This window comes from Melanotaenia boesemani, chromosome 3, assembly GCF_017639745.1.
Source record: "Melanotaenia boesemani isolate fMelBoe1 chromosome 3, fMelBoe1.pri, whole genome shotgun sequence".
NCBI classification, from domain to species: Eukaryota; Metazoa; Chordata; class Actinopteri; order Atheriniformes; family Melanotaeniidae; genus Melanotaenia; species Melanotaenia boesemani.
Genome location: NC_055684.1, coordinates 28,093,562 through 28,113,416, shown reverse-complemented (window position 1 = coordinate 28,113,416; position 19,855 = coordinate 28,093,562). Strand labels below are relative to the sequence as shown.

The 19,855-nt window shown below is 40.3% G+C and overlaps 2 protein-coding genes across 5 annotated transcripts; one reads left to right on the top strand and one right to left on the bottom strand.

Moving 5' to 3' along the window:
* Positions 1 to 54: 54 nt before the first annotated feature.
* Positions 55 to 16,551, top strand: rad54l2 (RAD54 like 2). Of its 4 annotated transcripts, none has more exons than XM_041979714.1 (22): positions 55 to 183; positions 1,705 to 1,897; positions 2,060 to 2,360; positions 2,455 to 2,591; positions 2,703 to 2,846; positions 2,962 to 3,194; positions 3,316 to 3,498; positions 3,629 to 3,762; positions 3,836 to 4,032; positions 4,815 to 5,157; positions 5,264 to 5,441; positions 5,544 to 5,774; positions 7,665 to 7,783; positions 9,219 to 9,337; positions 9,674 to 9,773; positions 9,852 to 10,057; positions 10,191 to 10,366; positions 11,030 to 11,226; positions 12,031 to 12,215; positions 12,390 to 12,479; positions 12,565 to 12,657; positions 13,080 to 16,551. In XM_041979714.1, the coding sequence occupies exons 2-22, from the start codon at positions 1,753 to 1,755 to the stop codon at positions 14,078 to 14,080; spliced, it is 4,512 nt and encodes a 1,503-aa protein (XP_041835648.1). In that variant the 5' UTR covers positions 55 to 183; positions 1,705 to 1,752; the 3' UTR covers positions 14,081 to 16,551. The 4 variants fall into 4 exon arrangements, with proteins under 4 accessions (XP_041835648.1, XP_041835650.1, XP_041835647.1 ...); XM_041979716.1 differs by lacking the exon at positions 55 to 183 and adding an exon at positions 446 to 574 and having other exon boundaries at positions 2,706 to 2,846; XM_041979713.1 differs by lacking the exon at positions 55 to 183 and adding an exon at positions 446 to 574.
* On the bottom strand, positions 16,074 to 19,168 carry LOC121636317 (cytochrome b561 domain-containing protein 2). Its single transcript, XM_041979719.1, has 3 exons — positions 18,783 to 19,168; positions 18,665 to 18,702; positions 16,074 to 17,314 (listed from the first exon to the last, which is right to left on the bottom strand). The coding sequence occupies exons 1-3, from the start codon at positions 18,913 to 18,915 to the stop codon at positions 16,811 to 16,813; spliced, it is 675 nt and encodes a 224-aa protein (XP_041835653.1). The 5' UTR covers positions 18,916 to 19,168; the 3' UTR covers positions 16,074 to 16,810.
* Between the last annotated feature and the right edge of the window lie 687 nt (positions 19,169 to 19,855).

Sequence of the window (19,855 nt, the reverse complement as noted above, 5' to 3'; positions counted from 1 at the left end):
GTGTTGCAAAAAAATCAGTCCGGCCTGCAGTTTAATGCAATTTAGGTCCAACAACGAAAACAGCTCATTGATGGATAAAGCCTTTAGTCAGTCAGTTGATGGGAAATTTGTCAAGGAGAAATAAATTTGACGACATTTAACACCTTTAACGGTAGAGATATAAACGAAGTTGATATCACCAAAGTAAGCGGTTACCTAACTGCATTTATTTCCCAAAACCATCCTTCACAGTGTCTTAACAAAGTGCCACCATTTGCTGACAAAATAGCTAAATTTAAGGCATATATTCAGCCAGATAAAGTAAATAAATCAAACGACATAATAAAATGTAGTTCGTGATGTGAAAACAATAATTTTCTCATTGTCATTTGTTCCGTTTGAACGTGCACAACTGAAGTTAGGTTGGAACCTTGGTTGGAAACACAACTAAGGGGGCAGTATTTGTGGTCACACTGGAAAAAATGGAAATTAGCAACGTTTATCAGTTCATTTACACACTTACTGCAGTTTTCGATTAAATTGCTCGTTGTATGCACTAACGGATTGAAGTCTTCAACAGTACAACGTACTTGAGGTAAACCCGAACAACACCTATATGTTTGTGTGTGTAACTGATGCGTCTTAATTAGCCGAGTGTGTTAGCCTCGGTGTAATTTAGGCTAGCATTAGCTACGTAACACCTACACAATGTTAGATCGCAGTCTCGCAACGACATCCATTTGAACAGTCTCATCCTTCAAGAAAGTTGCTTTTATTCCAACTCGGTTTCCAGCCACACGTCGTTCTTCGCGCGCACGTGGAGGTGACGTATGTTTTGAGGGTTAAACAGCCTTTATTGTTGTGTAATTAGCTAGCATATTGGTGCTCAGATTCTAGCACAGAAACTGGCATTTGTGTCCATGCAGCCAGGGAGCTCACAATAAGCCACTTGAAGCCACTTGCTTAGCGCTCAAATTACCCACACACCAGAGAGGCAGCAGAGGTGGCTAACTGCCTTTGATGTGCTTCTCAGCATATAGCTGAAAATTCCTCTAACCTCATGTAAACTTCTCCTTTTAGAGTCTTAGTGAAAACTTTCATAATGCATGTGTACATCAAACCTCTTCAGGGCTGTAATATTACATATCCGTTCTACAGCCTTGTTCTCAAATAGTTCTTGCATTAGCTGTGTTTTCAGTACAAGCAGATCAAATTACTCATGACATGAAGACGGTGTTGCTGTTGACCCTAATTCTTCTTTCGATATTAACGGCATCATCAAAGTAACCTCGAATGATCTTTCAGTACTTTGAACACATTGTTTAAGCTGCCAGTTTCAAATCGTAAAACTGAAAAACATGCCTCAAGAGGTTTGATTGTGGCAGGAGTTGGTTAAGGCTAGGGCTGGTTTTGAAGAGTAATTACTTTAACTAACAAGGTAACAAAAGTTTTTTTTTTTCATCCTCATCTTAACAAGTTTGGAGGACAAAATCTTTATTACATATTAAATATCCTGAATCTCAGTGAAACTGAAATAATCAAAGTCAGTGACAACTTTTAAATAAAAAGAAAATGCAAATCTGTTTTTTTTTCTCCCCCTGTTCATCATTTAGGGGATTAATAAAAAAAAAATCATGTAACAAGTACGATTACCAACTAAATTAATTTGTGTTTACTGTGTAGAAATGTGTTGTAAAGATGCATTATGTTTATTTATTTATTTAGAGCTCCTAATGACGGTGTGCAGGTAATACTTTGAGGGCCCTGTAAGACATGTCTGAAGAGGCAATTTCAGAAAGTGACCTGGAGGCCAGTCTTGATAGTGAAGAGGAGTGTATGGAAAATGAGGAAGAAGATGATGAGGACATGGAGGAAGATGAGGATGAAAATGATGGAGATGATGAAGATGACAGTGTTGGTGAGTGATAAATAGCCCTTTTTTCCCCTCCTGGACACTGGAATGGTCTTTTAATCCATTCCAGTGTCCAAGGCACATGAGTTTTTTTTTTTGTTTGTTTTTTAAAAAACAACAACAGCACACAACTGTATAACAGTAATCTGTTTATTTTACTCATTCAAGACCGACCTTCAAGTGCCCAGAGTCAAACAGAAGGTGCTCAGCATGACGTGGATTCTACTTCAGCTACCTCTAGAGAGCCCTCCTCCGATCCGCCGTCTCAGCCCACATCCCGTCCATCCTCTAGACCTGCCTCTCGTTCTCAGCCTCCAACCAGCCCAGACAACTCAAGCCAGAGCAAACTAATCTCCAATAAAACAAAGAAACAAAAAGCCTCTAAAATAACCAAATCATCTAAGTCTTCGTCAAAAGGCTCCAAACCTCACAAGCCACCTAAGCCTGCAAACATGAGAAAGAATATCAGGTAGGTTGGTCTACTGATCTTGTTTTCTGGGCATGTTGTGTAATATCCTTTTAATAAATGTGCATAACCAGACCTTTTTGCTATGTGCTTATAGAAAGCTACTGCAAGAGGATCAGCTGGAGGCTGGGACCAAGGCAGCTCAGCAGGAAGAGATGGAGAGGCGAAAACGACTGGAGCAGCAGAGGAAGGACTTCCCTACACCAGTGCCAGCTGTCCCAGACTCTCAACTAGGTGACCATATTCTATCAGTGAATTGTGACAAATATTTCTGCTCGACAACATTTGTAATAATTCATGTTGTACTTCTCTTTCAAATTTTCCATTCACTTCTCATGTTTTTAGCAGTGAGTGCTGCAGCATTATTGGGAGATGTATCTCAGTTGGTCCCTGCTCTCCTGGGCAAGCAGGATGTGATCTGTCTGGACAGCAGTGGTGAGGAAGATGAAAAAGTGGAGCCAAAGTTGCCCACACTTGCCATTAGAGATGGTAAGACAAACAATAGTTCTGTGAAGTTTTACCACTCCTATTTTTGTTTCATTTTAAGTACTGTGAGATTTGAATGAGCACTAACATCCGGTTTACTTCACTAATGGTGACTCAGATGTAATTGAGCTTAGTTCTGGGGACGAAGATGCCCTGCAGATAAGCAGCGAGTCGGCTGATGAGGATGTTGAAGGCGGCACTGGCTCAGAGGAGAGCAGTGGTGCTCACATCAATGATGCTTTGAACCTGCCTGACGCTCAGGGCCGAGTGTTGGTTAATATCAATCACCCTGCAGAGGAGAAGGACATTTTCCTCGCCCCGCAGCTAGCCAAAGCTGTCAAACCTCATCAAGTATGGCTTTTGTCTCATTCTGCTCTCAAATTCACAATATAACTGCTCAGTAGCAGAAATTCACAGTGCAGCTGGTGTTTTCATGATTTGCATAATAAACTTTTTCTTTTCATCTCCTAAGATTGGGGGAATCCGGTTTCTCTATGATAACCTCATTGAGTCTCTGGAGCGATACAAGACCAGCAGTGGCTTTGGCTGCATCCTGGCTCACAGCATGGGGCTGGGCAAGACACTACAGATAATTTCCTTCATTGACATCCTGCTGAGGAACACTGAGGCTCACACTGTGCTGGCCATTGTCCCAGTAAGTAATCAAAGAGTATGTCATGTTAAAAAAGATATATGAGCACATCTAGATTACACTTGTATCTTCCCAGGATTCACTATTTTATGTTGATTAGACTAATCTCACTGTTTTGTCTCCTTCACACAAGGTGAACACACTTCAGAATTGGCTGACAGAGTTTAACCTCTGGCTCCCACCTCAGGAGGCTCTTCCTCCTGACATTGATCCCACATTTGTGACTGGCCGCACATTCAAAGTTCACATTCTTAACGATGAGCACAAGTAAGTGACATGCTGGGTTAAGTATTTATGGTTAAATGGTTGAACTGTTACTCACTCACTGTATAACCCACAGAACAACACTGGCCAGGGCCAAGGTTGTGGAGGATTGGTCCAGAGATGGGGGTGTATTGTTGATGGGTTATGAGATGTACCGCCTGCTGACCATGAAGAAGACCTTTGTGATGAGCAAGAAAAGGAAATCAAAAAAACCTGCTGGACCAGTCATCATTGACCTGGATGAAGAGGATAGACAGCAAGAACTCATGAAAGGTACCACAAAGATAATCAGTCAGATACTTTTAAAACATGTACAAACTAAAAATCTGCTGAGCTCATGAATCTGCTTCAGTTTAAAAAGTGCCATTAGTAAGTGTTTTGTGACTAGTGATGCACGGTCCAATGGATCATGGGTCGGGTCAAAAAAATCTTCACTGGAATTGCAGGACGGGTGGGGCGGGTCATTAAATTCGCCAGTGCAATGCCTGTAACCTGAGATCTTATGTCATTTGTTGTTGCCAGTTACACTCTGTTCTCAAGCACATTTTTCAGGCCAAATAAAATCAGCCTTCAATTGCATATTTAGCGTGTATTTAGTAGCGGCGGGGCAGGTTGTGAAAATTGGTTTGGTTGTGCGGGGTGAGTTGGGGTGGACAAGATTATTTTATAAATGCGGGACCGGCAGGCTGGAAAAACCCAACCCGTGCATCCCTAATTGTGTCACATTTAGATTCAAAATCTAAATAAGTGTGTACGTCAAAGCCTACCAAACTTACTTGTTCATTTAAGCTCCAAAAATCTTTATTTAAATGGCCAAGACTGTTGTTTAAAAGAAGTATTTTCATTAACATGAGCATATCAGTAATTTAATTCTTGTTAATCCACCTATACAGATGGAACATATGAAAGCTGTTTAAATGCTTATTTTTTAAGTGACATTACATTTTTGTTACCACAGTGACAGTAAAGTACCCAAAAAGATAAATACGTGTAAAATATGGCAATTCCTTTATTTTTTTTTAAATCACTCTTTAATTTTTATTCTTTTACTTCAGGAATTGAAAAGTCCATAGCACGGCCTGGCCCTGATGTGGTGATCTGTGATGAAGGCCACCGTATAAAAAACTATCATGCCAGCACGTCACAGGCCCTGAAGAACATCCGTTCCAGGCGCAGAGTGGTTCTGACAGGTTATCCACTGCAGAACAACCTGACTGAGTATTGGTGCATGGTGGACTTTGTCAGGCCTGACTTTTTAGGCACACGTCAGGAGTTCAGCAACATGTTTGAGCGTCCCATTCTGAATGGTCAGTGTGTGGACAGCACACCCCAAGATGTTCGCTTGATGCGCTACCGCAGTCACGTGTTGCACAGCTTGTTAGAGGGTTTCGTACAGAGGTAAACTTTCTGTTACTTTCAGAAACTGGACACCATGATTGAAGATGTACTACCCTGGGAGATGCTGATATCTCTATACCGTGTGGGGTATTTTTCTGGTTCACAGGAGAGGACATGATGTACTGAGAGACCAGCTTCCATCTAAACAGGAGCATGTGATCTTAGTGCGGCTCTCACCTGTTCAGAGGGCTCTGTATACTGAGTTCATGAAGCGCTTTCGAGAAGCTGGGAACAGTGGCTGGCTCGGCCTCAACCCACTCAAAGCCTTCTGTGTTTGCTGCAAGGTGATTCCATTTTTCCTGTTCGCTAGATGTTTGCTAGAAACCTCTTATACCAGATTTACTTATTTACCTTGGCTAAGACCTTGAGTTTCTTAATCTGTACAGATCTGGAATCACCCAGACGTTCTCTACGAAGCCCTGCAGAAGGAGAATCAAGCCAACGAGCAGGACCTGGACCTTGATGACATCACCTCAGCCAGTAACCCTCGCTGCCCTGCACCTGGTGCAGGCCTGAAGACCAAAGTAGCAGACTCAAGCAACAGCAAAGTAAACAGCACCCTGCAAACTCTCAATGTCTCTCAGGATAGAGCCAATCAGGTCATCACATACGAATGGGTACGTCACAAACACGCCATGGGAAACCAAATCACTCCCACCTTAGCTTTCTGTTCTTTAGGGCTGGAATATACTTTCTGTGAACGCGAGTGTACACATCACATGTTCCGCTACTTTTTTTTTTTAACTTGTCCTGTCCAGCATTGTAGCAAACAGAGTAATGGTCTGGTTGCTGTGTTGCGCTGAACAAATTTGCTTTGCCAAGGGAAGCTTTATAGGTGTAAGGCTCCTCTTGATAATCAGATTTATTTTATTTCTTTATTTATTTAAATATGTTGTTTTATCTTATTTATTTAAAATTTTGGAATTTATGTAATCTTGCTGGACCTGACTGGAGAGGGACAGAAATAAAGGAATGCAATACTGGAAAGTACAAAAGTAAGTAGAAAAAAGGAAGAGGAAATAAAGAAAAAGTAGTAGATAGTAGCAGTAGATATACAGTAGATCAAAGCAATAACCCTTTAATCCAAACTAACACCAGACACCCAACTGCTACGCCTGTACAGAAACGCAACTGAGAATTTCTTACAGCTTTTACAAGAAAACTAAGCTGACAGTCTTCAGAAGTTTGTTAAGAAAATAAATAAATAACCAAGACAACAAGAAGATGTATCACACAACAACCAAAGTACGAAAGGCACACGCATAAAAAAAAAAAAAAAAAAGTAGCTATCAGTGTATAAACCCATTAGTGACTATGTCAGCATGCAGAATATGAGGAATCAGGAGTGAGCAGAGATGAGTGTGATTGTGCAAATGTGATCACGTCTCTACGGAGGCTAAAGGCTGACTAGGGCGGCCCAGAGATGCAGGCGATAAGCAGCAATCCTGGAGCATGAACCAAAGCCACCCCACCACGAAGACCACCCCAAACCCACCCCGAGGGCACTGGCCCTGGCAGACTAAGATCGGCAGCTGCCGACCCTGCCAGGCATCGGCCATCTAGGGCGGCCAGAGCAAAGGGCCCTGATCCTAAAGGGCTCAGAGACAGCCCACCCCCCACCCTCAAGGTAGAGGGCCCACACCATGCCCAGGAGGACCAGGTCCCCCTCATACAACCACCTGGTGTGAGCCAGCACCCACCCCAATGTTCCAGCCGCACACCCTGGGAACCAGGGCACCATCTATCACTCATCCCATTCTCCTGCACCCCACATGCATTTGATAAAATGCATAATTTAGTAATGTTAAGTTTAAAATAGATTAAAGTTTGGGCTTCCAATTAAATACTGCGCCATCTCTGTGACATTGGAAGCAACGTGTTTTTTTTGTTTTTGTTTTTTTGGGGATCACTTACACTTGGGTACACTTTTGATTTCTTAGTAAACCTTTTAAACAAAGAACTTGTCTCACCCGAGTTTCAAATACTAGTTGCTAGACTGACTTCAGAACAAAGAAGACAAACCAAACACAGTGCCACTACAGGAAGTGCAGAGCACTTGGACTTTGAAATAGTGAAAAGGTCAATCTACCAGTCACATTGTATTTCTGGGTCATCAACTCCGAAAACGCTTTCAGTTTGTTGCCAACTGTTAAAATGATACAGATGCAGGTAGTTGCAAACAAGATCCAATGAGATTGTCTTCCAAACTATCCGCCTCAGACCTGTTGTGTTAATACTCTTGTGCTCATGAGTGCCACTAGCGTTCAAGTCACTATTGCAGCTCATGCACGTGGCGCGTTACCTCGCATCAGTGCGAGCATCCTACATGCCAAACAAACGCTAGGAATGCGTGACAGCCATGATATGTACTCATCGCCAGCAGCAAGTATATCCCAGCCTTTTCTCAGCTAAAATAATCATTAATAAGGGAAAATAAAGTTTATAATTATTCTTTGCTGCCCCCATCTAGCCACCACTCAGTGCTTAAAGATTCATTTGTGTCTCAGGCAAAGGACATAATGTTCAACTACCAGACAGGGGTTCTGGAGAACTCGGCCAAGATGGTTCTGCTCTTCTACTTGATTGATGAAAGCGTCAGGAGAAGAGACAAGATTTTGGTTTTTAGGTAAGTCCTCTGTCCCATGTATGTAAATGACATTAAACACAAGTCCACCACGAAACAGCTTATGGAAGGGATTGGCTGTTTTTTGGGCTAATTACTAAGCTTTCCTGACAGGAGACGAAGCACCGTCCTGAATGTTTGGGATTTAATTCCCAACATCATCAGTCTAAATGCCTAAAGTCTAAAGTCCCCTTGGGGAAGATGCTGAACTCAACATCATCTCTGATGTGTTCATTTTTGACATTCTGTTCATTATGACAGAGATTTGAACTCAGTGTGTCTCTGTGTATGCTGCAATGAAGTGTATGAAGTGCTTTCATTCGTCACAATGACTAGAAAAGCAGATTGTCCTTTTTTATCTTTAGTTTTTTAGGGACATTTTACCAATAAGAATATTTGAATTCCGCTAAATGTTATTAAATTTACAGCATACTTTAAAGTTATTTGCACAATTAACCAAACTGATCACCTTAGCCTCTTCCTAAGAAATACCAATCCTAACATGTAGCATTCCAACATGACGGGCAGACCCACTGCTAAAATTGGCTCTCAAACCAAACAGTTCAAGCTCCAACAATTATATGGAGATGTAACAAAAACATGAAAACAGCACTGTCCACTTTAGAGTGTCTTCTAATTCCTGTACTTCAAACCACATAAACAAGTTATCACATGAAAGCAGATAATCTGCTGATTACACAGGTACTTGTCAGTGTGAAAAAAAGAAATAAATCACATTCATATTCATGTCCTATTTTTGCTGTTTTGTGATCAAAAGTTTTATTCTATCTAAAAATAAAAACTGCTAATGTGTTCTCCAGTGACTCTTTGAAAAGATTTATGAAGGTCCTGGTAGTTTCCATGAAGGTGAAGGGGTTTTATAGAGAAATATTCGCTCTTTCTTTGATATACTACCTTGGGGACCACCTCTTTCTGGATCTTCATGGTGTTTCTAAGGTGATATTAGGGGCTATCCTTTACACCAGTCACAGCTGAACAAAGTCTTGTATATTTATAGTAGATAAAATAAAGCATAGAAATAATAAAATAATAAAAGTTGTAAAATGCAAAAAAAAAAGACAAAAAACTAGATTAAATTAAATTAGAAACCCTAAAAGATCAAGTCTGAAGTTGTGTTAAAGACCGATGAGTCAAAGTGAGTTTTAAGACTTTCATATGGGTTTTAAAAATCGACAAGGAGCCTGGTGCATCAACATCATCTGATGGGTTCCTGAGATATTTGACACTGCTGTAGTAATCTCACAGGTCAGCTTTCTTTTGAGACCAAGATTATACATACAACCCTTGTAGTTGTGAAGATATACCTTATTTATTTTGGTTATGTGATTTCAGACAGGAGGCAGAAAACAGGGGCTTCATCAAGAAAACCAAACTGCAATTTCTTTTTTTACTAATTTCTAATCTGTGTTTTCTCTAGTCAAAGTTTATCCACCCTGACGGTCATTGAGGACTTCTTATCAAAGAGGCCGATGCCCCAAGGCATCGTCTCCACTGACAGCCAAAACCAAAACTGGGTTCGAAACCTCAACTACTACAGTGAGTCTCAGCTGTGCTTTATTCCAAACTAGCAGCTCTACAAAAAGTATAGTCTTCATTACTGAAATCTTAAGGATGTGGTTGTCTTTATTGACTTTTTCTGCAAATTTACACCGTCCTCTGGAAAGAGCTTTGCTTAGAGGCATTTTTGAATCATATATTGTACAATATCACCAGGGATTGTTATAAAATCCTCCATTCAATTAATCTTCTTGCAAAGATGACAGGGAATTCAGTAAGAATGCTCCCAAATTAAACATGTGTTCTTCACTTTGTTGCAAGTCAAAGCATGTCCAGGTGTCTCGGTGTTAAGAGATGATGTATGTCTGTCTGCAGGACTGGATGGGAGTACATCAGCTACAGAAAGAGAGCGGCTTATCAATCAGTTTAATGACCCCGAGAACAACACAACATGGGTCTTCCTGCTTTCGACCAGGTATGCATCTCTGCTTTACGCTCCATCATTTCTCACACTTCCTTCTTACTTACTCAATTTGTTGTCTGTGTTTCTCAGAGCGGGTTGTTTGGGGGTGAATCTGATTGGGGCCAATCGTGTCGTCGTGTTTGATGCATCCTGGAACCCTTGCCATGATGCCCAAGCAGTGTGCCGCGTGTACCGTTATGGTCAGAGAAAACCCTGCCACATTTACCGCCTCGTCTGTGACTTCACCCTGGAGAAGAAGATCTATGACAGACAGGTCTCTAAACAGGGCATGTCCGGTAAGAGATTTCTACTCGTCAACAAGAGTCCTCATTTACAGATGCACACTTGTACATTTTTCCCATAGTTAGAAAATGATCAACACCTGCCTGAATTTACCCCTATTAAAATCTCAATTCTGCCTTTTTAAAGACCGTGTGGTTGATGACTTGAACCCGGTGCTGAACTTCACACGTAAGGAAGTGGAGTCGCTGCTGCACTTCGTGGAAGAGGAGCCTGAAGCTGAGAAATTCTCTCTGGAATCACGGCAGGACTTTGAGGCAGTGATGCATCAAGCTTGTCAGCTTTACCCTAACCTCATCACCAAGGTACAGTAGCATGAATGGAGTTACTCTCTACAAGGATTTCATTAAGTATATCCATTTTTTTAAGACTTATGCTTTAATACTAAATTAGCATAGCATAACATCTAAAATATACAAACTTTTCCAGATATTTCTAGTACAGAAGTAAATATAAAGAAAAAATCTCCTATGGTGTTTAGGGTTGTAAGGTTTGAACCATCTATTTCACTGTCCTTCCACCTTTCTATTGATCTATTGGAACTGGCTAGACTCACTTCTTGATGAATAACTGGAGGATTGGGTGACTGGATGTGTAGAGATCAGGCTAGATGTAGTCTTAAGTTACAGGAAACAACATAGAAAATATCTCTGTATAGAGTCCATTCTCAGGTCTTTTAGGGCTTAAAGATTTTTAAGAAGATGAGTGACATTAGAATCTTTGTACAAAGTGGAAAACTTCCCCAGTTTGCCCAGTAAAATCTGACCTTCAAAGATCTCAAGCCTTTTTTTTTTATAGTAACTTGTGAGCAGGTCAGGAGATTAAAAGGAAAAAGAGAGAGAGAAAAGAGTTATTGAGAATTGTGCAACAGTTCTGATTTATAATAAATATATAAATAATAACTCCTCTATAAAATACATGATTGTTGATCTTTAATTCACTTCTATCTGATCCATATGTCTCACCAGCCACCTTTCCAGCACGAGTCTCTGTTGGTGGACCGCAAGGAGTCAAAACTAACCAAAGCAGAGAAGAGAGCTGCGAAGAAGAGCTATGAGGATGAAAAACGAGCCTCTGTACCGTACTCTCGCCCTTCTTATGCCCCCTATTACCCAACAAATGAACATACACTGGCAAGCTTTGCAGCATTTAACCAACGTGGCTGGTGGGTTTCAACTGCGTGTTTTAACTTGCACTTTTTTCTGTTAATTGTTCCTGATATTCTGCGCTGGAGACCATTTCAGTTTCTATCCTGAATCCCAACAACAGTTGTAATGCTGTGTAAATTGTAAATAACAAATTAAAACCAACATTTTATTCACAATAGAACATAGAAAACAAGTCAAACGTTGAAAGTGAGACATTTTATTTGTTGAATTTAATAATGAAAACAAGTCTCATAAAAGTAGGAACAGGGTGATGTTTGCCACTGTACGGCATCCATGAGGAGACCAGTTACTGGAATTCTAGGAGAGGAATGTCGTCTCATTCTTGTCTGATACAGGATTCTAGCTGCTCAACAGTCCTGGGTCTTTCTGGTTGTATTTTGGAATTCATGATGCAGCAAATGTTTTTAGTTGGTCAAAAGTCTGGACTGCAGGCGGACAAGATCTCCCCTGAAAAAGACTGTGGATGAAAGTATATGATCTATAACCTTTTAGCATTGATGCTACCTTTCCAGATGTACAAGTTGCCAGCTTCAAGGGCAGTAATGCAGCCCCATACTATCAGAGCTGCAAACTTTTTAACTCAAAACTGATAATAAGATGGATGGTCCACCCCTCTTTAGTCCAACCAAACTGGTGCTGCATATTTTACACCATGTTCCAACTCTTTTTGGATGTGTATTTAATTATGTAGCTGCAGCTATATTAGTCTTCTTTTTCTTATAGGTTTGCTAACATAGTAGACACTGGTGTTGAGTTATGTGCGTTTGGCTGCTTCATGAGTTCAGCCCATATATTTCCAGGCGCCACCTGACTCGGCCAGATGACAAACCAGTAGCAAGTGTCAGACCCATCCAGTCGACGCCAATCCCAATGATGCCTCGGCAGGTTGGCATGGGCATGGCCGGTTCCACCTCGGCCAGCAGCCTCCCTGTCAACTTCCTGCAGAAAGCTGGAGTTTACGTGCAAAGAATTGTCACCACAACTGGTAACATGAAATAGCTTTAAATGCTCAAATAACTCAGCTGACCTAATCCCTTACTTAATGTCACATTTTCATTCACTTTAGGTACTTAGTATTATCAACAAAGGCCAAAAATGATTAGGAATTAAGAAGTATCATGATCAGACTCTAACATGTGACTTTTATCTGGATTTACAGATATTGTAATTCCAGGAGCAAACAGCACAACAGATGTTCAAGCTCGCATTAACGCGGGAGAGAGCATTCATGTTATAAGAGGATCTAAAGGTATTTGCAAAAGCACATGAAGTAATCTCTGTTAACAAAAGATTTCAGTAAACACTCGACTTACTTCATATTTTCTCCATCACAGGTACTTACATCAGAACGAATGATGGAAGAATTTTTGCTATTCGATCTGGGAAAATAAGTCGACCAGTGACAGGGGGGCCTGCCGCTTTAAGAGGTGCAAATTCATTGTCCATAATTTTGCCTTGTCGAGTGTGATTATATATTTTAACCATCCAAAAAACTCATATACTTTGCAGCACTCAGTCTTATACATAATGAGAAGTAAAGCCTGTATTGTATTAGTTTCTGCTTTGACAGAGGGCCTAATGAAAGATCATCACGTTGTACGAAGTAAATCTGAAGTGTCTCTCTAGCTCTCTCAACATTTTGAGTAAAATAAGCTTAAGTCGTCACTGTTTATCATTTGTACCATGTATTATGTTGTTCATTTATCATATTTGTCTTAGCTATGTTTTTTCCCCACAATTAACCTTTTAAAAATGAATAATCCAGAGGCAGAAGTGACATAAATATCTCCTATTTTAGGTAGTCATTGTCTGCTATGTTGCTATGACAGCATTTCTATCTCCTTTCCAGAAAGCCAAGCTCCCTTGATTCATCCTGTCAGTAATGGCTGTTCATCTCCTGTGGATCAACAGCAGCGCTCTCCTAATGATGAGCAGCGGTCTTCCTCTCCTTTGGGGTCTGAAATTCTCAGAGAGCTCAGCCGCTACACCTCATCCACAGGTGATGCCTCTGCTGGTACGGAAAACCTGCTGCCGTCACCGTCAGAAGTGTCATTGGTGCCAGCAGGGAATGGAGGCGGTGCACAGATGGGGGATCTCAGTAGGCAACTTGGTGATGACCTCCTGAGTTCAGCGTTAGAAATGCGAGGCAATAAACGCAGACATAGTGACAGCCAAGGCAATGCACAAGGAGGAAGCAAACGTGTGTCCGCTGCAGCCCATTTCCCTGGACTGTCAATGGGCTCCAGTGGACTCAGTTTTCCTCCTGTGGGTCTGAACTCTTCCTCCCTTCTGGGGAACCTAAGCCACATGAGTCACCCACTTCTCATGGCTGGTGGTGGTGGGTCATCATTCCTTCAAACGCCAGGACAAACGCTGGCTGATCTACAGACCATGTTCCCCTCAGCAGGAACAGACCTACTGAGACAACCTGCCACAGGAAACGGGCATCTTCTTACCCCCTCGTCATCCTCAGCTTTCTCCTCTGCCTCTACCACCATTCCTATGTCATCTACACCCTCAGCTGCAACGTCCTCCTCCCTCCCGTCAGGTTCTTTGCCTCCATACTTGATGAACCCCAACATGGCTGGCCTGCTTTCATCTAGTTTCCCTCTCAGCTACAGCCAGTCATTGCTCTCTGAGCCAAGGATGTTCCCCACCCCTCTCCTCCCGGGATCAGGGAGGTTCTCTGCTCCTAACTCCAACTCCGCTACATCCAGTTTTCTCTCACCTTTCAACAACCCAACTTCCAGCCTGCTAGGAGCTGCTCTGACCCAACCAGACAGACATCCAAGTGAAGTAAATGGAGGCGACAGTTCTGACGATGACGTTATAGAGGTGACAGGACAGTAGAGTCTCAAAAAGTCCCACAAAAGTCATTTTTACCCTGAGTAAATTAGGAATGGGATTGAGGTGATTGTTTTTTTTGTTTGTTTGTTTTTTTGTTTTTTTTTATACAAATAAGATTATTATGAAAAAAAAGAAGCTTCAGTAATTAGGATGACAGTGGATCTAAACAGATAAAAAAAAATATATTTGAATAAATAAATAAATTCTTTAAAGTTTAATCCTGAATGGCTACAAAATAATAAAGTCTGCAAAGTGTGATGAAGTCACATTTTGACACTTTTCCGTTTACCAGCATTTTCCCGTTCCTAATGCTGTCACTAAAGCCAACACATGGACTCTTACCTGCAAGAGAATCACTTCCTACCAATGACTTCAGAAATCTTTATACTGAATATCCCAAACTGGAACAAAACAGCGGTGGGAAACAGATCCTTGTTATACGAGGACCAGCTGAATCTTTCGGGGGTTGTACGCTGCCTCCTCTGCTCCATTTTTACAACAGGCCTGGCCGTGCAGTTTTACTTTGTCAGACTTCAGATGAAGTGATGTTACTGAAACTGCTTAGTGTTGGATTTTCTCATTGTGTATTGTGGCTAAATACTTGGGTGCAATCATGTTATTTGTTGCACGTCAATGTTTAATGCCTAGTTTCCTTTACTGTGGTAAACTGTGTAACGCAGAGAATAGAAACCCTCAGTAGGTAACGTGGTGTTTGTCAAACTCCACTATATATTTAGAGAAAATCCTTCAAGGCTTACCTTTAACAACAGAAATTTTAGGCTTTCTGAGCATATTTTAGTCTTTAGCAGTTTGATAGACATTGTAGCACCCCCTGTTGAAAGATATGTGTGATACTATAACTCATGTTGATACTTTGTAAATAAGTCATTATCATTGTTTATATTGCAAGTCAATACTGTGCAGTGTGTAGATTTTGGCCGTAGGGAGATGGTTTATTACTATACTGATGATCATTATGATAAACTCACCCTGGCACCGATGCTGGAGAAACAAATTTCTGTTTTTTTTTTTGTTTTGTTTTTTTTCCCCTGAAAAGTAAAATGAATGTATTTTCATGTTAGCTATGGACAGCACAGGGATTGGGGCATAGATTCATAGTGTCTGCTTTCATTTTAGCCTTAAGTAACACAAAGGGGTCTTGAGTATTTGTATTTATGTTTAGTGAATCCTTTCTACAAATCTGTTAGAACTACTGACATTAAAAAAATCGATGTCAACCTCAAAATGCAAGTTCAGCACAGGCGCCTCATTGTGACTGAAAGCGACAAGTTTGAAAGCCAAAAGGAGCTCAAACCAAGGAGTTACGTTACTAGGTTCATTCACAGGTCCTTTTATGAATGTTTTGCTTTTGTTTTTGGTTTTTTTACCCCAGTTCTGAAGGAAGTCTCCCAACCTCTTATGATCAGTTCACAGACATGGTAATTAAATCATTTGATGAGAACAAATAATACCTAAACCATAGAAAACCATCTGTATCTGTGCAGCCTCAGAAAATGAAACCTTCTGTTGTAGCCACCAACCATCCTAATAGATATCTTTAATATTTCAGTCCGACTGCCTGTGACTGTGGCAGAACCAGGTCAGGTGATGTGGTGGCCTTACAAAACTGACAGTGCCATTATGTGGTAACTCTTCACTTAAATGCAGTGCGGTGTAAGTAGTTTCTGTCAGTGATGTCAGTGTAGGTTTGCTTTAGGGAGTTTAGGTCTTTGCTGTTCTCCGTAGCCGTCTGTTTCTGTGCCGTCTTGATGCCTCGGGGTGTTTTAGATTTAGGAAAGTCACACTCCATCGTTGCGAAACTAGTTTAGATGCAGCGTTTTATTTTTTGTTTGTTTGTTTTTTTTTTTACACTGGATAACCTGAGACAACAGATCATTCCGTATGGAGTTATTTTTATGGAAGGGGATTTTATGTATCCCCACCATTCTGATTACTGTTAATTTTTTATCTGCTACTGGCTCCTTCTCTGTCTTTAGGGCTATTTCATTACAATCAAGAGGTTTGCGGTTTTCTTCAGCTTGTTACGAGAACTTGTGATTTGGTTCGCTTTTGATTTGAAGGTGGAGGTAGCACTTTGTAAGGAATGTGAACTTTACAAGGTACATCAAACTGAGTTGACCCCATGTCTTTATTCTCTGTTCTTCAATCAGTTGGAAACTCTACATCTTCTGTTTATCTGGAATATTTTTATTCTCCCCCATTACCTACAGCATTTCACTCACATGACAGTTGTGTCCCTAAATTCAGTAAAAGTGACTGAAATGTACTTATTTATGATGTAAAATATATTGGGTTTTTTTGTAATTGCGTTTTTTAAAACTTTTTTGTTCACTTTGACTCATTAATGGCTGACCCAGTAAGAATTTCATACATGCAGCCTAAAATCAAAGTTAAATATGACTGTGTTATCAATGTTATTTTAACAATAAAACAATGTTCTATTGTAGTGTAAATCACTGATACCGTCAAATTATTTTATGTCAGAACATATCTTTGGAATTACAACATGTGGTTTATTTAAATGTCACAAAATCACTAACCAAAAACAAATACAAAAAATGCAGGATTGAAACTAAATTCAGGGGATGTCGTAGTAGAAATCAAAATCATTGTCTTTCATGTAAATCACAATAGTAGATCACTTACAGTATAAATTAAATCTCTTAGGCAATTCTTGCGCGGGTACTAAAGCTGTCAGAAATGTTTTTTTTGTCAGGACTGCAACCGCTTTTTGGCGATGTAAGCACTGGAGACTTGGTTCATTATGATGAGGGTACCGAGAGCTGGGCAGAGCGCTGACAGGTACCAAGTGTATTCCCCGACAGACTCAGTGAACCACGCAGAGCAGAGCCCGAGGAGCAGGCTGCAACTGCCAAGCAGGTAGGTGATGAGTCCAGACGCCGCGTGGTACCGTTTCAGCTTGGCGAGGGACCAGCCTTTGGCTAAAGAATGGTAAATGAGAGGTGCAGCTGCCAAAGACTGTGCAGCAACCACGCACACTGTGAGAAGGCCCAGCACACCGTGCCCTGTGGTGAAGTGGGCTTTACCGTTCAGATGTTTGTTGTAAAAGATGGCAGCCAGGCCAAGGACTGCACAAAACACACAGAGGCACTGCAGGATCCAGTGAACACGGCCTTTGGTCTTGTGTGATAACTTTTTGATGAAAGAGCCATGAGGTGAGAAGACGAGGATGGCTTCCGTCATGAGGAAGCCAAACTAAATGGAGAGAGAAGAGGGTCAGCATAACCTTGGAGCATTAATAGACTCAGATCTGACTTTCAGCAGCCACATCAAAGCTTTCACCAAGGCAGATTTTTAACAACTAAGAAACATCAATAGAGTTAAAAGTTTTGTCTCCCAAAAAGACCAAAAGAAACTCATACATGCTTTAATCTTCAGCAGACTGGATTACTCTGTCTCTTTAACAGGACTTCCTAAACAGCTGCAGCTAATCAAGAACGCTGCGGCTAGTTTTAACTAAGACAAAGAGATCTGAATACCTCACACTAGTTTTAAAATCTTTACATTGGCTTCCAGTCAGAATAGATTTTAAAATCCTATTGATAGTTTATAAATCATACAACGGTTTAGGGCCTGAATACACCTGTGATATGTTCAGAGAATACAAACCTAGTAGGGCTCTTAGATCCCTGGACTCTGGTCAACTACTCTAATACAGAGTCCAGACTGAACATGAAGAGGCAGCATTTAGTCATTATGCTGCAAAGTAGTGGAACAAACCGCCAGTAGAGATTAAACTTAAACCAAATGTAGACACTTTTAAATTTGGGTTAAAGACATTTCTTTTTCCATGTATCTATCCATGAAATCTGCATTGTCTCTTTTATTTGATTTAGACTGTTTAATCATTTTAACTTAGTTATTTTATATAATTTTTATTACAATTTTTGCATATTTTTTATAAAATGTAGAAATATAGCAACCTCCGAAAAATATTTCTTATAACAGTGAGGCGTCCCTCAGTCCTGCTGTATGAGCAGCACCTGGTGAGGAAGCGAGAGGCATTGTGGGAAACCGGAACCGCCATCTACACGGACTTTGAACAGTTTCAGAACCCCTAGATTAAAAAAAGTGGAAAAACTCCTTTGTTCCAATAGCTTGTCTTTGAAACAGCTACAGAATATTTTTTTACTTTTATGATTTTACTGAATGATTGTTTGCTGTTTTTATTCCTTTTTAATGTTGAGCATCTTGAATATTTTAAATTATTTAAGGGTTATTTGATGTATTGTTTTCATTTTTATTTTCATTTTAATGGTTTATTTCCTCATTGTTTTTTTAATATTTTTTTTTGGTGGACAATCATGTTTGATGTGTGTGAGTGGATTTTATCGTTTGATGTCATGATATTGTGAGGACCTGTCTGTACACAGGTCCCATTAGGGACAATAAAATGACTTGAACATACTTGTTGAATTCTTATTAGCATGTCAAATTTACATTTAAGGCACCGGAAGTTGCTGACTCTATTGACTTTATATCTGATAATATTTATACACTGTAATTATTAAAGTGGGAGGTTTGAACAACTTGCAGCTAACTTACAGCAAGTGTCATCAGGAAAGGATGCCAAGAAAACCAACCTAAAAGAGAAAACAGTACAAGTAATATAATTAGAAAATGACACAGCGACACGAAAATGTGTGAATATTTTAACACTCACTTGTTCCGGGCCGAGACAGAAGTGTGATAAACACAGTGAAGCTGAAGGAGATGAGGTGAGTTAACACTGCGGAGGCTGTTCTGGTCAAACCGTAGAACCGAGGCTCGGATTCAGACTCTTTTTTGTGAACCATGTTTTATAAAAAAAAAACACCAACTTGGCACCAACGTGAACTTCGCCGCTTGTATGGGCAATGAAAAGCGGAAGTAACAGTGGACTGAAGGTCTGCTCGTTAGCTGCCCTGTCTGACTGTTTTTCTGCTTCATTTAAATGCACAGGACGGGACACAAATAACTTAATTCGTAAACAAATAATTGTCACATAACTTCATCTTTACAAAACGTGAACATGTTCCACGTCATTGTGTTGTTCTGCAGCTGGACAGAAAAAAAAAACAGTTTCCGGTTTATGCATTCAAAATAAGGGTTTGGTTTGCCAAACGAACAGCTGGATTATTATTTACAACACCACTTTAGGACATAATCTGATAATTTAATTTATGGCACTTATTTATGGTACCTCAAATCAATATCCTGGTTTGACCTTTGCTTAGACAAACATACACCTAATAATGTTTAATAATGTCAATGTCAGCTTTATTTATATAGCACATTTAAAAGCCTATGGCCAGTAAAACAGTCATCAACAAGCAAAACAATTAAAAAAAAACAACAACTGTGAAATAAAAACCGATAAAAATCCAGTAGAGGTGACTCTGTTCAGCCAAAGGCCAGGGTGAAAAAGTGGGTCATAAGATGCGTTTAATAAACTGCACACTAACTTTTAAGTCACAATTCAGTGACAGTATTCTGTGCTATTTGAACTTGTGTGGGCTGTACACACTATGTGGTTTTGCAGGGCTTTGAAGCTTCTCACAGACGAGATGGCATCAACACAGAAAAAATTGCAATCACAAGAAAAACTGACAAGACTGCATACACATTCAGTTCTATTACTTTGTTGTTGTTCTTCTTGTTTTTTTTTGGGGGGGGGGTTGCAAAATAGACTTTTATTTTTAAAAAAAACTAGTTGAATTCATTGAGAAACCTATTTCAAAGGTCATCTAGCAAGGA

What these genes read in the sequence shown, in the direction of transcription:
- rad54l2 (XM_041979714.1), top strand. Translation starts at nt 1,753, where the DNA reads ATGTCTGAAGAGGCAATTTCAGAAAGTGACCTGGAGGCCAGTCTTGAT. An exon ending in TGTCCCAGACTCTCAACTAG is followed by an intron (nt 2,592 to 2,702) that starts GTGACCATATTC and finishes TCATGTTTTTAG; the next exon opens with CAGTGAGTGCTGCAGCATTA. An exon ending in TCGAAACCTCAACTACTACA is followed by an intron (nt 9,338 to 9,673) that starts GTGAGTCTCAGC and finishes GTCTGTCTGCAG; the next exon opens with GACTGGATGGGAGTACATCA.
- LOC121636317 (XM_041979719.1), bottom strand. Translation starts at nt 18,915, where the DNA reads ATGGTTCACAAAAAAGAGTCTGAATCCGAGCCTCGGTTCTACGGTTTG. An exon ending in TCTGTCTCGGCCCGGAACAA is followed by an intron (nt 18,703 to 18,782) that starts GTGAGTGTTAAA and finishes TTTCTCTTTTAG; the next exon opens with GTTGGTTTTCTTGGCATCCT. An exon ending in CTTTCCTGATGACACTTGCT is followed by an intron (nt 17,315 to 18,664) that starts GTAAGTTAGCTG and finishes CTCTCCATTTAG; the next exon opens with TTTGGCTTCCTCATGACGGA.